This window comes from Trachypithecus francoisi, unplaced genomic scaffold (genome assembly GCF_009764315.1).
Source record: "Trachypithecus francoisi isolate TF-2019V2 unplaced genomic scaffold, Tfra_2.0 Lachesis_group9, whole genome shotgun sequence".
Lineage (NCBI taxonomy): Eukaryota > Metazoa > Chordata > Mammalia > Primates > Cercopithecidae > Trachypithecus > Trachypithecus francoisi.
Window position 1 is genome coordinate 65,050,804 of NW_022681474.1, and position 21,209 is coordinate 65,072,012.

The window sequence follows — 21,209 nt, forward strand, 5'->3', positions numbered from 1 at the left end:
TACCAGCTATTTGGGAGGCTAGGCAGGAGAATCGCTTGAACCCGGGAGGCGGAGGTTGCAATGAGCCGAGATTGCGCCATCTCAAAAAAAAAAAGAAAAGAAAAAAGAAATAAATGGAACACTTTAAACCACAGGAGACAGAATCCAAAAATACTATGTAGTTGGCTGGATGGCCAAGGGTAAGGAATAAATTCAAGAGTGACACATAAATTTCCGGTTTAAGCAATGGGTAGATGTATTATTTAGCTCTAGGGAACGCTGGAGACAGAGTGGGTATAGGAGTGTAGAAAGTTAATTAATTTAGGTTTAGGAACATAAAGGTTGGTGTGACTGTAGCCAGTACGTCCAGTATTCTTGAGGCAGATCCCAGTGAGAAAAAGATTTGGGTATTATTAGCATATACTCAATGACTGGAGCCATAGGAGTGATTAGATCTATCTATACATATCTATACTTCTATATTTCTATATTAATTGACTCCTTGCTTCGAGAAAAGAAATTAAATAATTTTTTTTTTTAGTAAAATAGAGACGAAGTCTCACTATGTTGCCCGGGCTTGTTTTAAACTCCTGAGCTCAAGTGATCTTCCTGCCTTGGCCTCCCAAAGTGCTGGGATTACAGACGTAAGCCATTGTGCCTGGCCCATCTAAATCTTTTTTTTTTTTTTTTTTTTTGACACAAACCCACTTTATTCAGCATTGAGCCAGCCCACACGCTGGGTAGGTCAAACTCACACACATCGCACCAAAGGCCGGGGACTCGGAAGTGCTGAAAGGCTTCATCTGGAAACAGGCACTGCTCACAAGCCCAGCTATACCCAAATCTCAACATCTGCCTCCATCTATGTCCCTGACTTTGCAATCTTGTCCCCAGTGCTGAGTTTCTGTCCACTAATTTATCTACACACAAGGATGCTGCAGGCAACTGAGCTATTGCTACGAGCTTTGCAAAATTCAACTACTAAAGGAAATGGGAAGAGAGAAAGAGCCAGAAAGAACAGCAAGATGAGACACCATGGCAGGACCTGGAGAGGCTAAATGGGGTTTACCACCTGCCAGTCCCCTCACCCAGGGAAACGGAGTTCCTTCTGCGGAGGCAGATGGAGCACAGGGAGGGCTCCTGGGAGACACAGAAGCAGGGTGGGGGCCAGGAAGGGGGACGTGGACAGAGCCACACTGATAACACTGGGTGGGGCCCACGCCCACCTCAAGAGGAGGGCCGCTTCCTCAGGAGGCATCAAGGTGCAATCGTCTTCCTTTCTCTTCCCTGAAGCCCTGAGTTCCAGCCTTCACAGAGCCTCATGTGTGTTCTTCTTTCTGGATGCTAACCCCAAATTCGACACTCAGTGGTGCACCTCAGGTACCTGCCAAGGATCTGTGGGCCCGCATGGAAGGTTCAGGGTCTGGGTCCCTGGATGACAAGATGAGGGGCAGATGGGTGACCAAGGAAGGGCATGGCCCAGAGCCGCTGGGACTCATGGAGGATGGGCTGTGGCCAGGACTTCAGGAAGGGTCGGGCACAGGTCAGAAGAATCCTCAGGTCCAGCCTCTACCAGGAGGTGTTTGCAGCCCCCAAAACCCTCACACCTCAGGGTGAAGAATAAAGAGACATTGTTGAAACACACAACTATATAAATGGACCCAAGGCCGGGCGCCTTCCACGCTTCCCTGACAACCACACGCTGACACTTCCCAGGGAGATGAGGATCCATCCTCCTGCCTCCAGCTCTGGGACTACCGCGGGTTGGCGCCATCACTGCAGCAGCATGCTGAGGCCCAGGTTCCGGTGCTTCCTCTCCAGCTTTGTCTGAGCAGTGACCTGAGGGAGAAGCCCCTCCCTGAGGAGCCCCTCCTCCTTCTCAGCCTCCTGCAGGAAGTGCTCCTCCTCCTCCACAAAGGCCCGCAGCTTCTTGTAGTTGGTCAGTGCCTTCTTCCTATGGTCCATCACGTGTCCCTTCCATACTGCAGCTGCTGACTCCGCCTGGTCATGCAGGTCCCGGGCGTCATTCAAGTCCTTTCTCATGATTTCCACAGACTCCTTGTTCTCCTTGCCGCGCAGCACCTTCCTCCAGCACGGCTCCCACTCGGGTGGCTCGAGGCCCGCAGCCAGGCGGCAGGCGGCGCATAGCGGGCCGGCGTCAGTGCGGCACAGCAGCTGCAGCTAGGCCTAGCTGGCCCGGCTATTGCGCGCCGGCGCCACGGTCGCCTCCTCGAGCGCCAGAAGGCGGCGGCTGCGCGGGAGCCGGCCGGGCTCCACGGCGTGCTGCCAGCAGTCGTCGGCGCACTCGGGGCACGCGAAGGGCCCATCCTCTTCGGCCCAGAAGCGCACCACGCACGCCCAACAGAAGCGGTGGCTGCAGTCGGCGCCCACCGACTCCCAGGGCGCGCGCTGGCACAGGGCGCAAGTGGCCTCGGCAGGGCCCACAGGACGATGATGCCAACGCCGGGGACGCTCATCTAAATCTTAAAATGGTAAAAAAAAAAAAAAAAAGTAATTTTTAATCCCACCTTTTAAATTTTATTTATTTATTTTGGAGACAGGGTCTCACTCTGTCGCCCAGGGTGGAGTGCAGTGGCATGATCATTGCTCACTGTAGCCTCGACCTCCCGGACTCAAGAAATGCTTCTCACCTCAGCCTCCTCAGCAGCTTGGACCACAGGTGTGTCCCACCACACCTAGGCAATTTTTTTATTTGTTGTAGAGACAGATTCTCGCTATGCTTCCCAGGCTGCTTATTCTTGAATGCCTGGCCTCAATAAATTTTCCTGTCTTGGCTTCCCAAGACAGGAAACATCCTTTTATTATTCATTTATATTTAAGAGATGGGATCTTGCTGTGTTGCCCAAGCTACAGTGCAATGGCAAAATCGTAGCTCATTACAACCTCAAAATACTGGGCTAAGAGATCCTCCCACCTCAGCCTCCTGAGTAGCTAGAATTACAGGCATGAACCATGGCAGCCGGCTCAAAAGTATCCCTTTAAATAGGAAGCTTAATTAATACAATTTCCATAATACATTTTAAAATGTTTAATTCATGCATAAGACTCCCTTTAAAAATATATCTACTATATAAATGAAATGCCCACGCTAGTCTCAAATTCCTGGGCTCAAGCAATCTTTCTGCCCTGGCCTCCCAAAGTGCTGGGGTAACAGGCATGGGCCACCACACCTGGCTAATACTTTTTTTTTTTAATTTACTTTTTCTTCACCAAAAGCAGGTACTTGAAATACCACTTCTTAAAAGCAGGACAATATATGTACGTAAGTATGTGTGCATATGTACGTAGGTACAAAATTATGCTAGTAAGTAGCACAACTGAGATTTAAACCCCAATCTGACTCCCAAGTCTGTGCTATTAATCACTATGTTTTTCCTCCATGAAAAATATGTAGAGTAAGAATCAGATCTGTAAGGAATACTAATATTTAAAGTACAGACAAGAATACAAAAAGACCTCAGCAGAAACTGGGAAAGGTTAGCCAAATAAGAAAATAAATTTGGCGGGCGCAGTGGCTCAAGCCTGTAATCCCAGCACTTTGGGAGGCCGAGACGGGCGGATCACGAGGTCAGGAGATCGAGACCATCCTGGCTAACACAGTGAAACCCCGTCTCTACTAAAAAATACAAAAAAACTAGCCGGGCAAGGTGGCGGGCGCCTGTAGTCCCAGCTACTCGGGAGGCTGAGGCAGGAGAATGGCATGAACCCAGAAGGTGGAGCTTGCAGTGAGCCGAGATCCGGCCACTGCACTCCAGCCTGGGCGACAGAGCAAGACTCCGTCTCAAAAAAAAAAAAAAAAAAGAAAGAAAATAAATTTGCGTGGTTATCATATAACGCAAGTTAAGAAAAATATTTCCAGAGAAGAAACATCTAACTTTTGAAAAAAAGTTATAAACAAATATACTTTAAATAAGCTGAACCGTTTTTCATAGTGAATTTTTCAATTGCAACACAGGATTTTTTCTCATGCCTGTAATCCCAGCACTTTGGGAGGCTGAGGTGGGAGGACTGCTTGAGGCAAAGAGTTCGAGACCAGCCTCGGTAATACAAGGAGATCCTTTCTCTACAAAAAATAAAAAATTAGCTAGGTGTGGTGGCGCATGCCTGTAGTCCCAGCTGGTTGGGAGGCTGAGGTGGAAGAACGACTTGAGCCTAGGAGATTGAGGCTGCAGTGAGCCATAATCACACCATTGCACTTCAGCAATGAAGTGCAATCTTACTCTGGGTGACAGAGTAAGATCCTGTCTCAAAAAAAAAAGAACACAGGGTTTTTTTTTACTTGATAATTTGTCCTAAGAGGAACATACTACATTCATGATATCAGTGATGGTTTCCAGTCTCCAACTTTTGAATATATTTTTTTTCCAAATGTGTGTGTGTGTGTGTTCGTGTGTGTTTCTCTCTTCGTGACAGAGACTGTTTAATGATTCATTCATTCATTCATTTAGAAAGGGTGTTCTTGCTGTGTTGCCTGGGGCTTAATCGATCCTCCCGCCCCAACCTCCTGAGTAGCTGGGATTATAGGTGTACTACCGAAACCAGCTTTTTAGAATTTAGAAGGCATTTGTTTCTGGGGGAAGCCAAGTAAAACTTGACTTTTTACAAGTAAATGACAATTTAAAAATAAAAAAAAATAAACTATTCAGGGTCTCTGGTTAATCCATAAAAAAACATGTAACTCGTAATGAGATACTACTAGTACTTTCTACCTAAATAGCAGTCACCCAGCAGAATGGAGAATTCCATTCTCCAAATCACAGAAACAGATTACTCTTATTATTATTATTACTATTATTATTTTTGAGACAGAGTCTTGCTTTGACGCCCAGGTAGGCTGGAGTGCAGTGGAGTGATCTTTGATCACTGCAAGCTCTGCCTCCCAGGTTCACACCATTCTCTTACCTCAGCCTCCTGAGTACCTGGGACTACAGATGCCCACCACTACGCCTGGCTAATTTTTTGTATTTTTTGGTACAGACGGGGTTTCACTGTATTAGCCAGGATGCTCTCGATCTCCTGACCTGGTGATCTGCCGCCTCGGCCTCCCAGAGTACTGGGATTAAAGGCGTGAGCCACCGCCCCTGGTCTGATTATTGTCCACTGAAAGGGGAATTCTCCCCTAGCCTTTGTAGCAAGGCAATTTCTTCAAGATTCAAAGTAGCTTCTGCAAGACAACTGCTACTGAATGTTTTAAAGCAACAAAAAGAAAGGTAAATCAATTACCCTCTACCACTCTTTCACTATTTAGCATCTATCTGTTTTATAGAGGACTTTATTTTATTTTATTTATTTTTTTTGAGACGGAGTCTCGCTCTGTCTCCCAGGCGGGAGTTCAGTGGCATGATCTTGGCTTACTGCAACCTCTGCCTCCCGGGTTCACACCATTCTCCTGCCTCATCCTCCCAGGTAGCTGGGACTACAAGTGCCCACCACCACGCCTGGCTAATTTTTGTATTTTTTAGTAGAGATGGGGTTTCACCGTGTTAGCCAGGATTGTCTCGATCTCCTGACCTCGTGATCTGCCCACCTCGGCCTCTCAAAGTGCTGGGATTACAGGCGTGAGCCACGGCCCCTAGCCTTTATTGTTTTAAGAGATAGGTTCGCTGGGAGTGGTGGCTCACACCTGTAATCCCAGCCCTTTGGGAGGCCGAGGTGGGCGGATCACGAGGTCAGGAGATTGAGGCCATCCTGGCTAACACAATGAAACCCTGTCTCTATTAAAAATACAAAAAATTACCCAGGCGTGGTGGTGGGCGCCTGTAGTCCCAGCTACATGGGAAGCTGAGGCAGGAGAATGGCGTGAACCTGGGAGGCGGAGCTTGCAGTGAGCAGAGATGGCGCCACTGCACTACAGCCTGGGCGACAGTGAAACTCTGTCTCAAAAAAAAAAAAAAAAGAGGCAGGGGTCTCACTTTGCACCCAGGCTGGAATGCAGTGTCATGTTCATAGTTCACTGCAATCTCTAACTCCTGGGCTCGAGCAATCCTCTTGCCTCAGCCTCCCAAGTAGACAGGAATACAGGAACATGCCACCACACCTAGCTAATTTTTTTTTTTTTTTGGAGACAGAGTCTTGCTTTGTTGCCCAGGATGGAGTGCAATGGCGCGATCTCGGCTCACTGCAACCTCCACCTCCCAGGTTCAAGTGATTCTTGTGCCTCAGCCTCCCAAATAGCTGGACTACAGGTGTGCACCACCACACCTGGCTAATTTTTTGTATTTTAGTGGACACCAGGTTACACCATGTTGCACAGGGTGGTCTTGAACTCCTGAGCTCAGGCAATTCACCTGCCTCGGCCTCCCAAAATGCTAGGATTACAGGCGTGAGTCATTGCAGCCGACCCTGGCTAATTTTTAACTTTTTATAGAGACGATGTCTCATTATGCTGCCTCAAGTGATCCTCCCAGCCTCCCAAAGTGCTAGAATTATAGGCATGCCTGGCCTATACTGGACATTTAAACATCAAAGCTAATGCTATACAATTATTAAAATGACACTGGGGAAGACAGTAACCCTGAGTCTCTAGTTCCCACATAACACATATCAACTACGATAACAAAACTAAAAATCCACAGACAACACATGTAACAAGTAAGTGACAAAATGGTCTCATGATTTCCAAAACATGAGCAGAGGCTGGGCGCGGTGGGTCATGCCTGTAATCCCAGCACTGTGGGAGGGTGGATCACCTGAGGTTGAGAGTTCGAGACCAGCCTGACGAACATGTAGAAACCCTGTCTCTACTAAAAATACAAAAAAAAATTAGTTGGGCATGGTGGTGGTGCATGCCTGTCATCCCAGCTACTTGGGAGACTGAGGCAGGAGAATCACTTGAACCCGGGAGGCAGAGGTTGTGGTGAGCCAAGATCCTGCCATTGCACTCTAGTCTGGGCAACAAGAGCAAAACTCCTTCTCAAAAAAAAAAAAAGAAAAAAAGGAGGCCGGGCGCGGTGGCTCAAGCCTGTAATCCCAGCACTTTGGGAGGCCGAGACGGGCGGATCACGAGGTCAGGAGATCGAGACCATCCTGGCTAATACGGTGAAACCCCGTCTCTACTAAAAAATACAAAAAACTAGCCGGGCGACGAGGCGGGCGCCTGTAGTCCCAGCTACTCGGGAGGCTGAGACAGGAGAATGGCGTGAACCCGGGAGGCGGAGCTTGCAGTGAGCTGAGAGCCGGCCACTGCACTCCAGCCTGGGTGGCAGAGCAAGACTCCGTCTCAAAAAAAAAAAAAAAAAAAAGAAAAAAAGAAAACATGAGCAGGGAAGGATAAATTCTTTTATCTATGTGGGGGAATTTGCTAGTCCTAAGAACAGGCAATTCAGGGACCTAGTCTTTCAGGTCTACCATCTTGAAAGCATAATGAAAAGCTACCTGGAAGGCATATTCTCAAACAAATTGTTGACAACAGCAGCTGAACCTGGGAGGATTTTTATATACTTGAGGGTGATTGTGAGGAGCCAGAGTTAAGGTCTGCGGGGACTGGAGCAAGCTGGGTCCTATATGAACTTTCTAAACTAACAGCCAATGCTCACTTTCTGGGACAAAGCCCCATACTGAGGAGAAACTGCTGGACAGAGGATCTAAACTAAGGATGCCAAGAATAACAGGATCAAAGAAAGAAAAAAAAACAGAGAAAAGTGAGGAAAGACACAGCTAGAGCTCAGAAAGTAGACCTTTTTTAAAAAACAGCTTTACTCAGATATAATTTACAGACTATATTTGTAAGCACTAACAAAAACAACAGAAGCAGCAGCTCTAGAGCTGTGACACCAGAAGTATTCTCACCAATGCCTTCCCATCTACAGTTCAAAAAGTTTAACTTAATCTAAAAATGAGCAACAGAAAAAGATCACACTCAACTCTCACAGAAAGTAGTTAGGAAGGAAAAAAAGAAGCAGCAGCAGAATAAGCTGGGAGCAGTGGCACATGCCTGTAATCCCAGTTACTCAGGAGGCTGATGAGAGAGGATCCCTTAAGGCCAGGAGTTAGAGGCTGCAATGTGCAATTATTGTGTCTGTGAATAGCCAAGGCACTCCAACACTGGCAACATGGCGGGACCCTGTCTCTTAAAAAAAAAAAAAAATTTTGGCAGACACGGTGGCTGATGCCTGTAATGCCAGCACTTTGGGAGGCCTAGGCAGGCGGATCATTTGAGGTCAAGAGTTCTAGACAGCCTGGCCAACATGGTGAAATCCCCTCTCTACTAAAAATACAAAAATTAGCTGGGCGTGGTGCCGGTGCCTGTAATCCCAGCTACTCTGGAGGCTGAGGCAGGAGAATTAATTGCTTGAACCTGGGAGGCAGAGGTCGCAGTGAGCTGACATCATACTACTGCACTCTAGCATGGGCCACAGAGATTGACTCCGTCTCACAAAAAAAAATAAAAATAAAAAAGCAGACTATCTCCACCAATAAAGTGATCTAGAAAAGCTTATCCACAAAACAAATAAAATCATACCATTTTGAATGAACTCAAACAAACATATGGCTGGGCACGGTGGCTCATGCCTATAATCCCAGTCCTTAGGAAAGCTGAGGCAGACAGATCACTTGAGGTCAGCAGTTCGAGACCAACCTGGCCAACATGGTGAAAACCCATCTCTACTAAATATACAAAAATTAGCCGGGTATGGTGGTGCATACCTGTAATCCCAGCTACTCTGGAGGCTGAGGCATAAGAATCACTTGAATATAAGAGGAGGAGGTTGCAGTGAGCCGAGATCTTGCCACTGCACTCCAGCCTGGGTGATAGAGTGAAATTGCGTCTCAAAAAAAAAAAAAAAAAAGAAATAAAATAAAATATACATATATATCATATATTGGCTGGGCACAGTGGCTCTCGCCTGTAATCCCAGCACTTTGGGAGGCAGAGGCAAGTGGATCGCTTGAGCTCAGGATTGAGAGCAGCCTGGGCAACTTAGAGAGATCCCACCTCAACTCTCAACAAAAATAAAAACTTAGGCATGGTAGCACGTACCTGTGGTCTCAGGTACTCAGGAGGCTGAGGTGGAAGGATCACTTGAACCTGGGAGGTGAAGGCTGCAGTGAGCCAAGATCATGCCACTGCACTCCAGTCTGGGTGACAGAGACACCATCTCAGAAAAAAATATATATATAAATAAAAAATATATATTAAATACACAAATAATACATAAAAGTTTTAAAAATTATATATATACACACACAAACACAGATTTTTTTTTTTTTTTTTTTTTTTTAGAGAAAGGGTCATACTCAGCTGGATGCGGTGGCTCACACCTGTAATCCCAGCACTTTGGGAGGCCGAGGCGGTCGGATCACGAGGTCAGGAGTTTGAGACCAGCCTGACCAATATGGTGAAACCCTGCTTCTACTAAAAGTACAAAAACTAGCAGGGTGTAGTGGTACACAGCACATGTAGGCTGAGGCAGGAGAATCGCTTGAACCCAGGAGGCAGAGGTTGCAGTGAGCCGAGATTGTACCACTACACTCAAGCCTGGGCAATAAAGGGAGACTCTCAAAAAAAAAAAAGTCCTGGGTGACTCTATTTGTCACCCAGGATAGAGTACAGCGTCATGATCATAGCTCACTGTAACCTCTAGCTCCTGGACTCATAAAGTTCTCCCACTTCAGCCTCCTAAGTAGCTGGGACTACAGGCACACACCACCACCTCTGGCTAATTTTTAAATTTTTTGTAGAGACAGGGTCTCGCTACGTTGCCCAGGCTTGTCTTGAACTCCTGGGCTCAAGCAATCCTCCTGACTTAGCTCCTAGAGTGCTGAGATTACAGGTGTGAGCCACTATGCCTGCTAAAAGAAAAAATTTTAATGCTATGGTGAAGAATAAAAATCAAATTAAGAAAAACTTTTCAGTTTTTCAATGAGATAAAATAACTCAAGAAAGAAGTAGAAATAAAAGATAACTTCACAAACGAAGACTATATGAGAAAGAGTAAAAGATCGAATAAACACAACAGATTTCTTAAAACTGGGAAATTTTGAGGCATGTGTAGTGGTGCATGCCTACAGTCCCAGCTATAAGAGCTCAAAGCTATCAAGTGCCATGATTACATCTGTGAATAGCCACTGCACTCCCATGTGGGCAACACAGCACGATACTATCTCTCAAAAAAAAGAGAAATTTTATGGCCGGGCGCGGTGGCTCAAGCCTGTAATCCCAGCACTTTGGGAGGCCGAGACGGGCGGATCACGAGGTCAGGAGATCGAGACCATCCTGGCTAATACAGTGAAACTCTGTCTCTACTTAAAAATACAAAAAACTAGCCGGACGACGAGGCGGGCGCCTGTAGTCCCAGCTACTCGGGAGGCTGAGGCAGGAGAATGGAGTAAACCCGGGAGGCGGAGCTTGCAGTGAGCTGAGATCCGGCCACTGCACTCCAGCCTGGGTGGCAGAGCAAGACTCCGTCTCAAAAAAAAAAAAAAAAAAAAAAAAGAGAAATTTTGAAAACTGAATAAGGAAAAAGATGAAAAAGATTTGATGTGACAAAGGAGATTCGAAAAAGAGAGCCAACATATGCACAACAAGAGTCCTTAAAGAAGAAAACCAAAGCAACTGGAAAACCAAACGCTAAAACTTGTAATTCAAGAAAATTTTGATGAAACTTTTAAAAAATACATATGAAACTACAAATTGAAAGCGCACACTGAGTACCCAGAAAAACTGACAAAAAACACCACAAAAATATATTCTAGTAAAACTACTGATTTTTAAAGGAAATCACTTAGAAAAAAGATTTTAAGAAAATCACATATAAGGAAAAAAGATTAGACTGGCATCTCACTTTTTATAGCGATGCTTTGTTCCAAAAACAGTAAAGTAACATACTTAAGACAATGAAGGAAAGAAGATGTGAACCAAGAATTTTATATACAGCCAAAATAATTTTCAGGTATAAAGTCACATATAAGATATTATCAGCCAGGCGCGGTGGCTCAAGCCTGTAATCCCAGCACTTTGGGAGGCTGAGGTGGGCGGATCACAAGGTCAGGAGGCCAAGACCATCCTGGCTAACACAGTGAAACCCCGTCTCTACTAAAAATACAAAAAAATTAGCCGGGCGCGGTGGCAGGCGCCTGTGGTCCCAGCTACTCAGGAGGCTGAGGCAGGAGAATGGCGTGAACCTGGGAGGCAGACCTTGCAGTGAGCTGAGATCCGGCCACTGCACTCCAGCCTGGGTGACAGAGTGAGACTCCGCCTCAAAAAAAAAAAAAAAAAAGATATTATCAATAGGCAGTACTGTTTCCATAAGCCCTTTCTCAGGAATCTACCCAATAACAAGTCACAAACAACAAAAATGACTGGAGACACTGACATAAGGACTGATGGCACTGATTATTGGTGGATGTTAGCATCACAAAAAGAACTAGACACATATATCTCCTGCCAGAAGTACCCCACCTATGAAGCAGTTCTGCCCTAAACAAACAAACAAACAAATCTGAATATTCAGAAAATATAGAAGACAGAGGAACATGTTAAATGACATCATGGGGAAGCAATACTCTAGATTTATGACAATGTAGTTTCTTAAACAAAAAAAGCTATAAAAAATACATAAATGAGAAATCTACATATTAAAAGCAACTTAATAATCACACAATGTAAAAATCTTATTTGGACCCAGATTCAAGAAAACAAACAATAAAAGAAAATAAATATTTCTAAGACAATTGATAATGTAAAATTAATATTTTGAAATATTAATTTTTTAGAAGTGATAACAGTATTGTTGCTTTTTTTTTTATCCTTTTCTTTTAGAGATACATATCCAAACATTTATGGATATAATAATATGGTATCTAGGGTTTGCATCAAAATAATTCTGAAAGAGGAGGTAGGTTAGCATATAGATAAAATAATTATTGAAGCCAGAGGATGAATACATAGGGGTTCCTTACATGATTCTGTCAACTTTTGTACATGTTGACATTTTCTATAAAAGGTTATTTCTTTTTTTTTTTTTTTTGAGACAGAGTCTCACTCTGTCATCCAGGCTGGAGTGTAGTGGCATGATCTCAGCTCACCACAACCTCCAACTCTGGGTTCAAGCGATTCTCCTGCCTCAGACCCCTGAGCAGCTGGGATTACAGGCACCCACCACCACACCGGCTAATTTTTATATTTTTAGTAGAGATGGGGTTTCACCATGTTGACCAGGCTGGTCTTGAATTCCTGACCTCAGGCGATCCACCTGCCTTGGCCTCCCAAAGTGCTGGATTACAGCCGTGAGCCACCGCACCCAGCCAAAAGATATTTTTTGAGAAAGAAAAAGACACATGGATTTAGTATTCTGATTTAGTAATTTAATAAAAATTTGCAGTTTTATAACACAACTCTAAAATATTACCCTCTCTTACCCATAGAAATTCATTTTGTTTCAACTTTTATATTTTCCAGATCACATTTTCAAAGTCTTAAAAAAAAATGATAAAATCTGATAGAGGTCAGGTGTGATGGCTCACATCCATAATCCCAGCACTTTGGCAGACTACAAGGCCGGAGTGGGGTCGGCGGGGGAATTCCTTGAGCCCAGGAGTTCAAGACCAGCCTGGGCTACATGGTGAAATCTCATCTCTACAAAATACGCAAAAAATTAGCTGGGCATTGTGGCACGTGCCTGTAGTTCCAGCTACTCAAGAGGCTGGGGTGGGAGAATCACCTGAGCCCAGGAAGTCAAGAATGCAGTGAGCCATGATTGTCCCACTGTACTCCAGCCTGGGCATAACAGGGAGACCCTGTCTCAAGACAAACAAACAAAACTGATAAAATCTATCCTGACTTACCAGGTCACAGGATTACAGGTGTGAGCCACCATACCCAGCCTTACAACTCAATTTTGAGAATGACTATGAAATCTGGTCCACAAAGGACAATATAATTTTCGTTCAGTGATTCATCCCCATAATTTCAATTACAGAAAGCATGAAGAAAAGACTTACCTGTTTTATGTGTGGATTCATGGCCATTTCAGTTACATTCTTTTTGGTCTCACAGAAAATAATAGCCCTCCCTTTAGACCCACTGTAGACTTGAAGGACATCTCCAATAACTGCCGGCCTCTGAGACCAATGACACTGGATGGCCAAATGCTTTGAAGAAAGAAAATATCACAGTATTTGTTTCATTAAAATTATTTTAAAATACTTCTCTTGTGTAGTTTTTCTATCCGGTCAAGAATTAGCCTTCCTGGGAGACTGTAAGACAAAGACTCTCCTCAGCAGCACTTAAAAACAATATAGACAAATGGCCATCAAAAAAACTGATGAAAGAATAAACAAACTGCAGTATATTCAAACAGAATACCATTCAGCAATTAAAAGAAACCAACTACTGATATACATGGAACAATATGAACCTTTAAAAAAATGCCGAATAAAGTCTTAACAGAAAATGAGCACACGCAGTATAATTCCATTTATATGAAGTTCCAGTACAGGCAAAACCAATCAATTGCGGAAGAAAAATCAGAACAGTGGTTGTCTCTGAACCGGGGATACCGACTGGGAAGGGGCATGAGGGAACTTTCTAGGATGATGGCAATATTGATATGGTGATAAGGGTTTGGGTTACACACATATGAATTTTTCAAAAATAGGCAAATGTACACAAGATTTTGCATTTCACTGTACATAATAAAAATTATAATATGACTGAACCTCAAAAACATTACGCTAAATGAATGAAATTACATAAAAAGTCACATATGGTATGATTACATTTACAGTCACGCATTGCTTAATGGCAGGCATACGTTCTGAGAAATGTATTGTTAGGCGGCTTCATCATTATGCAAATATCAGAGCGTACGTACACAAACCTAGGGTATAGCCTACTACACACACCTAGGCTATATGGTATGTCCTATCGCTCCTAGGCTACAAACCTAAACAGCATGTTACTGTACTGAACACTGTAGGCAATGGTAAGTATGTGTGTCTCTAAACATATCTAAACACAGAAAAGGTACAGTAAGAACACGGCATAAAAGATAAAAACTGATACACCTGTATAGGACAGCTCCATTATAATCTTATGGGACCACCATCGAATATGTGCCATTGTATATATGGTCCATCACTGACCAAAACATTGATATGCAGCACATGACTGTACACGAAATATCCAAAACAGGTATATCCATTGAGACAAAAAGCAGATTAGTGATTGACAGTGGATAAAGAAAGGACGGAATGGAGGTTGGGTACAGTGGCTCACGCCTGTAATCCCAGCACTTTGGGAGGCCAAGGCCAGCGGATCACCTGAGGTCAGGAGTTTGAGACCAGCCTGGGGAACATGGTGAAACCCCATCTCTACTAAAAATACAAAAACTTAGTTGTGGGCACCTGTAGTCCCAGCTATACCCGGGAGGTGGAGGTTGCGGTGAGCCAAGATCACGCCACTGAACTCTAGCCTGGGCAACAGAGCTAAACTCCATCTCAAAAAAAAAAAAGGAAAAAGGAGGGAATGGGGAGTAACTGCTTACTGGTTGTGGGGTTTCCTTTTGGGGTGATGAAAATGTTTGGAACTAGATAGAAATGATGGCTGTACATTGTGAATGTACATGACACTGAATTGTACACTTTAAAATGGTTAGTTACGTGAATTTTACCTCAATTTTAAAAATTGTAAATATGGCACTCTACTTAAAGATATATATAGGCGGGGCATGGTGGCTCATGCCTGTAATCCCAGCACTTTGGGAGGCTGAGGCAGATAGATCACCTGAGGTCAGGAGTTCAAACCGGCCTGGCCAACGTGGTGAAACCCCATCTCTACTAAAATACAAAAATTAGCTGGGCATGGTGGCAGGCGCCTGTAATCCCAGCTACTCAGGAGGCTGAGGCAGGAGAATCGCTTGAACCCTGGAGGCAGAGGTTGCAGTGAGCCAAGACTGTGCCATTGCACTCCAGCCTGGGCGACAAGAAAACAAAAACAAAAACACAACATGAAAAAACAAGAAAATCCACCACATCTTTGAGTGGTGTTAACAGTAAAAAAATAAAAATAAAAACCACAGGGATGCAAATCAACAAAACAGACTATGGGAAACTCATAAGACAAATGAGTTTTTCTGTTGTTTTTTTCTGAGATGGAGTCTCACACTGTCGCCCAGGCTAGAGTTCAGTGGCACGATCTCAGCTCACTGCAACCTCCGCCTCCCGGGTTCAAGCGATTCTCCTTTCTCAGCCTCCCAAGTAGCTGGGACTACAGACATGTGCTACCATGTCTTGCTAATTTTTACATTTTTAGTAGAGACGGGGTTTCACCACATCGGTCAGGCTGGTCTGAAACTCCTGACCTCAGGTGATCTACCAGCCTCGGCCTCCCAAAGTGCTGGCATTACAGGTGTGAGCCACCGTGCCTGGCCAACAAATGAGTTTTTATAACAGAAAATTGCAAAGAAAAAGAAGGAACTATAGATTATAAAATGTTTAAGACTCATATCAATCAGTAGCAATGTAAGAATTGTATTTGGATCCAGATTCAAACAAACTATTTAAAAAAGACAGCAATGGCAATATGCACACTAGGTATTTAATGATATTAAACAATTACTAGGCCAGGTGCAGTGGCTCACGCCTGTAATCCCAGCACTTCGACAGACAGACCAATGCAGGCAGGTCACATGAGGTCATGAGTTCGACACCAGCGTGGCCAACACGGTGAAAACCCGTCTCTACTAAAAATACAAAAAATTAGCCAGGTGTGGTGGTGGGCGCCTGTAATCCCAGCTACTCGGGAGGCTGAAGCAGAAGAATCGCTTGAACCAGGGAGGCAGAAGTTGCAGCTTGCTGAGATTATACCACTGCACTCCAGCCTGGGCAACAAGAGTGAAACTCCATCTCAAAAAAAAAAAAAAAAAATTACTGTTTTTCTTCTACTGTGACAATGACTCTGGTTTTAAAGAGTCCTTAGTTATCATTTTAGAAATATATACAATTACTTGAAGATGAAATGATAACTGGGATTGTTCCAAATGCAGGGGTGAAGAAAAGATCATTGTTAAAGACTGTTAATAGGTAATGTGTTCTTTATACTGTTCAATCTTTCTATTCAATTTACTATTCAATTTTATATGTTTGAAAATGTCCTTATCAATTTTTTTTACTGACATATTCTACGTTCTCACTGCAAAACTTTCAACCATTACAAAATATACAAAGCTGCTTTTTTAGTCTTATTCTTTTTTTTTTTTTTGAGACAGTCTCAATCTGTTGCCCAGGCTGGAGTGCAGTGGTATGATCTCAGCTCACTGAAACCTCCATCTCTGTCTCAAAACAACAACAACAACAACAACAACAACAAAACCGCATACCTTTCAGAAGCTTTATAGTCTCTTCAGAAATAGGAAAATTGGAGAAGGCTCCTTCTTTCTGTTCATGTGTTAAGGTCTGTAAAAATGAAATCAATGGCCTAAATAATATAATTTATATTCAATTCTTCTTCATTTACTGTTTTTAATTTTGTACAGATTCACTTATAAGGAAACTTAGTGGAACACTCTTTTTTTTCTTTTGTTTTTGAGACAGGGTCCCACTCTGTTGCCCAGGTTGGAGTGCAGTGGCACCATTCACAGGTCACTGTGGCCTCAACCGCCGGGCTCAAATCCTTCCCACTTCAGCCTTCCAAGTAGCTAGGACCACAATCGCACACCACCATGCTCACTTAGTTCTTTATTTTTCATAGAAACAGGGTCTCACCATGTTACCCAGGCTGGTCTGAAACTCCTGGCCTCAAGAGATCCTCTTGGCCAGGCGCAGTGGCTCATGCCTGTAATCTCAGCACTTTGGGAGGCTGAGGCAGGTGGATCACCTGAGGTCAGGAGTTCAAGACCAGCCTGACCAACATGGAGAAACCCTGTCTCTACTAACAATACAAAATTAGCCAGGTGTGGTGGTACGTGCCTGTAATCCCAGCTACCCGGGAGGCTGAGGCAGGAGAACCGCTTGAACCCAGGAGGCGGAGGTTGTGGTGAGCCGAGATCATGCCATTGCACTCCAGTCAGGGCAACAACAGAGAAACTCCGTCTCAAAAAAAAAAGAAAGAAAGATTCTCCTGCCTTGGCCTCCCAAACTGCTGGGATTACAAGCATAAGCCACTATGCCCAGCCAAAAAGGTTATTTATTAATCTAAATCATACATATGTAGACAAAATTATAAAGATTAACACAAGCCCATAAACTAAGCTAAAAGAAATTACACAATGAGGAATGTAAAAGTTTTTCTGAAAATAAGGTAAAAATTTATTCTATAGCTTTTGAAAGCTTTTTTTATTTAGGTTGCTAATACAAGAGAAAGTTACTGTAAGCTTGAAGATTTCTTTAACATATATACAGGTTAGCATATCATTTAACATTTATTGAAAACTCTGTACACTAATGTGCACATAGAACAAAAACAGTATGTCTACCCAGTAAGTTTTACTGTTCATGTGTTTAAAGAAACACACACTAACAATTTCAAACATGGAATTAGATAAAAAATAATTTCAAATTCAAATTGCATGCCATTTAAACAAACCTCAATGCTGCTGTTACCTTTTTATGATTAAAAAAAAATTACAAAAATAAACACTGGCCGGGCGCGGTGGCTCAAGCCTGTAATCCCAGCACTTTGGGAGGCCGAGACGGGCGGATCACGAGGTCAGGAGATCGAGACCATCCTGGCTAACACGGTGAAACCCCGTCTCTACTAAAAAATACAAAAAAACTAGCCGGGCGAGGTGGCGGGCGCCTGTAGTCCCAGCTACTCGGGAGGCTGAGGCAGGAGAATGGCGTGAACCCGGGAGGCGGAGCTTGTAGTGAGCTGAGATCCGGCCACTGCACTCCAGCCTGGGCGACAGAGCGAGACTCCGTCTCAAAAAAAAAATAAAATAAAATAAAATAAAATAAACACTGTTGGCCAGGCAGGGTGGCTCATGCCTGTAATTCCAGCACTTCGGGAGGCCAAGGTGGTAGGATCACTTAAGCCCAGGAGTTCAAGACTAGCCTGGGCAACACAGTGAGACCCCGTCTCTACAAAACACAAACAAACAAAAAATACACTGTCATTGTAGAAACTATTGAAACTGGTAAGGCCCAGGGGTTTATGTCTGTAATCCTGGCACTTCAGGAGGCCAAGGCTCAAGCAATCCTCCCATCTCAGCATTCCAAAGTGCTAGGATTACAGGCATGAGCCACTGCAGCTAGCCACCAGACCAGTATTCTAATAATGCTCCATTTCTTTTAGTTGGTATTCCAATCTGTTTCCAAATCTCTGGTTATCTTTCATAGTTAAAGGGCCGTCAACACATATTTCTGGAGAATTTACAATGTGAAAGCCACCAATTTACAACAACACAGTGAAACATAAGGATGGACAAAGATTTGGTCATTTTCCTCAAGAACTTTTCAGAAATATGTGGCATACATATAGGAAAAATGAACTAATTTTACATAGAAACACATAATAAATGTCAATCAAATGATAAAGATAGCCACTGAAACTAGGTAACTGTACACTAGGGTTGTTAGGAAAGACATAAACTAGGCCTTGACAGGTGGACAGGATTTGGATGTAAAACATAAGAATTTCAAAAGAAGCCTTTTTAAAAAATACCTGCTTGGTTTTCTGCTTACACTCTAGGTACCTTCAGTAGTCAAATTCACAGAGTGAAAGTAGAATGGTGGTTGCTGGGAGTGGAAGGAGAAAGGAATGAGAAGTGGGTGTTTAATGGGCAGAGTTTCAGTCTGGGACAATGAAAAGTTCTGGAGATGGATGGCGGTGACAGCTGCAAAACGATGTCAATATACTTAATGTCACAGAGCTATATACCTAAAAATGGTTAAAATGATAAATGTTATGTATATTTTAGCACAATAAAAGAAAAGTGTAAGCTGGAATGGCAAGTTTACTTTAGTGATAAGGTCAGAGAGGTAGATTCTGCTTTTAAGGCTATACAAAGTAAATCTCATTCTTTGGTTGAATGTCAGCCTCCGAATACTGCCACCTTAGCCTCTTCAGCTGATTTCTTTTTTTCCAGGTCAAATGTCTCCAGTAATAATTTTACCTGGGCATTTTTCAGCACCTTGTGATCCTCTGAGCATTTCAGGATGTTTTTTCCTTTTCCTACCTTTTTTTTTTTTTTTTGGAGGCCATGGGGGTGGGAGGAGGAAAGACTACAACTCCTCTAGAGGCTCCTTGAGAGCAGGGACCATTTCTTTACTTGTTTAGTTTAACCTCCTTGGTGCTCAGCAAAGAGTATGGTACAAATTAGGTTCAATAAACACCTGCGGATTGAATGAAAATACTGACCGTAAAAGCTATTAATAATGCAACCCACACGATCTCCATCACTGACAAATCCTGGCAAGGCTCACTGTGATACTTTTCCTTAAGCCTCTATAGTTATTGAGGTTTGTAAACCTAAGATCGCTTTCCCCAGGATTCTTGCACAGGGGACAGGGTGACAGAAGCAACACATATTCAAAGCAATCATTTGTTCTTAATCATCTTCTAACAGGGCCAATGAGAACGAAATGACAGGCGTCACTGCTTAAGGAGAGAAAGAACAGATTCCACGGTGATGGGAGCTTGAGTCTGCCCATCTCTGAGATTCAGGCGCCAACGGGAAGGGCTGGGGGGCCACGCGGTGGGGAGGCCCAAAGCCCAGGGCCATCTTTATCCAGGTCGGGAGTGTGGAAGTGGAAACGGTCCCTGAGCGACCTCAGAGGGCCGAGGGCGACGCGAAGGGAGACCCTCAGATGATCCGGCCCGGTTCTGACAGGCCATCATCAGGGACAGACAGTTCCCCTCCCCGCCTAAGCCGGCGCAGCCCAAAAGGAGGCGCGGCCCATGCTCAGCGAACCTTTTGCCTCTCCTTCTTCTGGCTCTTGGACTCCGCCAAGGGTGCTTCCAGCTCCATAATGTCCCCCCAGAGGAGTTTCCCAGGCATTACTGGCCACCGCCGCCTCCCTCTGGGCACAGTGGCCATAACCACCTAAGGGCAGCGACAGCGTGAAAGGAAGCCGGGACAAGACAACCGCCCGGCCTTGGCCGTACGTCACTTCCGGGACACGCACCGCACGGCGGGGAAAAATAATCCCGGATACTCTCGGTTTAAGTCCTTCCATTGCGCCGCAACTTCTCAACCAATGAGTGTGAAAGATCTCAACTGTCCCACCCTTGTTATGAAGTGATTGGTTACTAGAGTAAAACCCTGGCCAATCTCCACAAAGGAAGCATGCACTGATCAGCATAAATAGTTCAGTTTCTCTTCCCCTCCCCCACTCTGAACTGGTTTTCTCGCCCCGCAGAGCCTTTTGGGGGCTTCCCAGTGTTCACTGCTGGGGCTGGGAAGTCCTTCGACGTGGGTAGACACGGTCCGGCGCGCGGTGGGCGGGTGCGTGGGCAGGCCCTCGCTGACGCCAGTGAGTACCGCCACGCGCCGTCTCGCTATTTGCCCCCGGAAGCTGAAGCCCTCCGCCCCGCCTATTGCGGGGGAGATGTTAACGACCAACGGCTTAGCGCGAGGCCACGGGCCTGGCGACGGTGGAGAGGGGCTTCGCGCAGGTTGCGGTGGGCCAGGTGGGCCGGAGGTGTAGCCGGGAACGGACAGATGTCCGTCCCTGAAGTCTTAGGTTTTAATCGTGAAGTTGGTCCCTGGTTCATCGTGATCCTTTATCGCTGTCCGTTTGACATAAGAAGAAACCCGAGAAAGGAATGTATTTGTCTGAAGTCCCACAGTCTGTTAGTGGCACAGTCAGGACTAGAAAATTTAGCTCCTGAAGCCGAGATCAGTGCTTTCTCTGCCACATCAATCTGAAAACTTTTGAGTTTTGCAATGTTTTGGGGAAGATGCTCCCATGAAACAATGAACAGGAAAAACCTGAAGAAGCCTCACATTTTCTGCTAGCGAGAAAAGCCAAAATGTCTTCCACAGATTATTTGCAGCGAATCAAAAAGGATTTTAGTGATGGGGATTAACTCCGCGTGAATCACAACCTTACACAAAACTGAAACCTTTGACAATACAAAGGGTAACTTCCTTAGTGTGTTTGTATACTTTTGCTTACTATCACCGAGGCTAGCTAGTTGGCTTTTCACAGTCATTTCTTCATCTCTTCATGATCCTTGCGACCCAGCTACTCTACCCAGTGGAGACATAGGGCTACTCTCACAAACCACTTGATAACGTCTGGCACACCAGCCTTAAAACCTAAGCATC

At 44.5% G+C, this 21,209-nt stretch overlaps 1 protein-coding gene across 1 annotated transcript; it reads right to left on the reverse strand.

The window, feature by feature from the left end:
* Positions 1–638: 638 nt before the first annotated feature.
* On the reverse strand, positions 639–20,034 carry LOC117082121 (E3 ubiquitin-protein ligase RNF187-like). Its single transcript, XM_033208676.1, is given in 3 exon segments — positions 639–2,462; positions 16,320–16,395; positions 19,851–20,034. Coding segments are annotated over 3 exon segments (912 nt in total). The 5' UTR covers positions 19,977–20,034; the 3' UTR covers positions 639–1,752.
* Between the last annotated feature and the right edge of the window lie 1,175 nt (positions 20,035–21,209).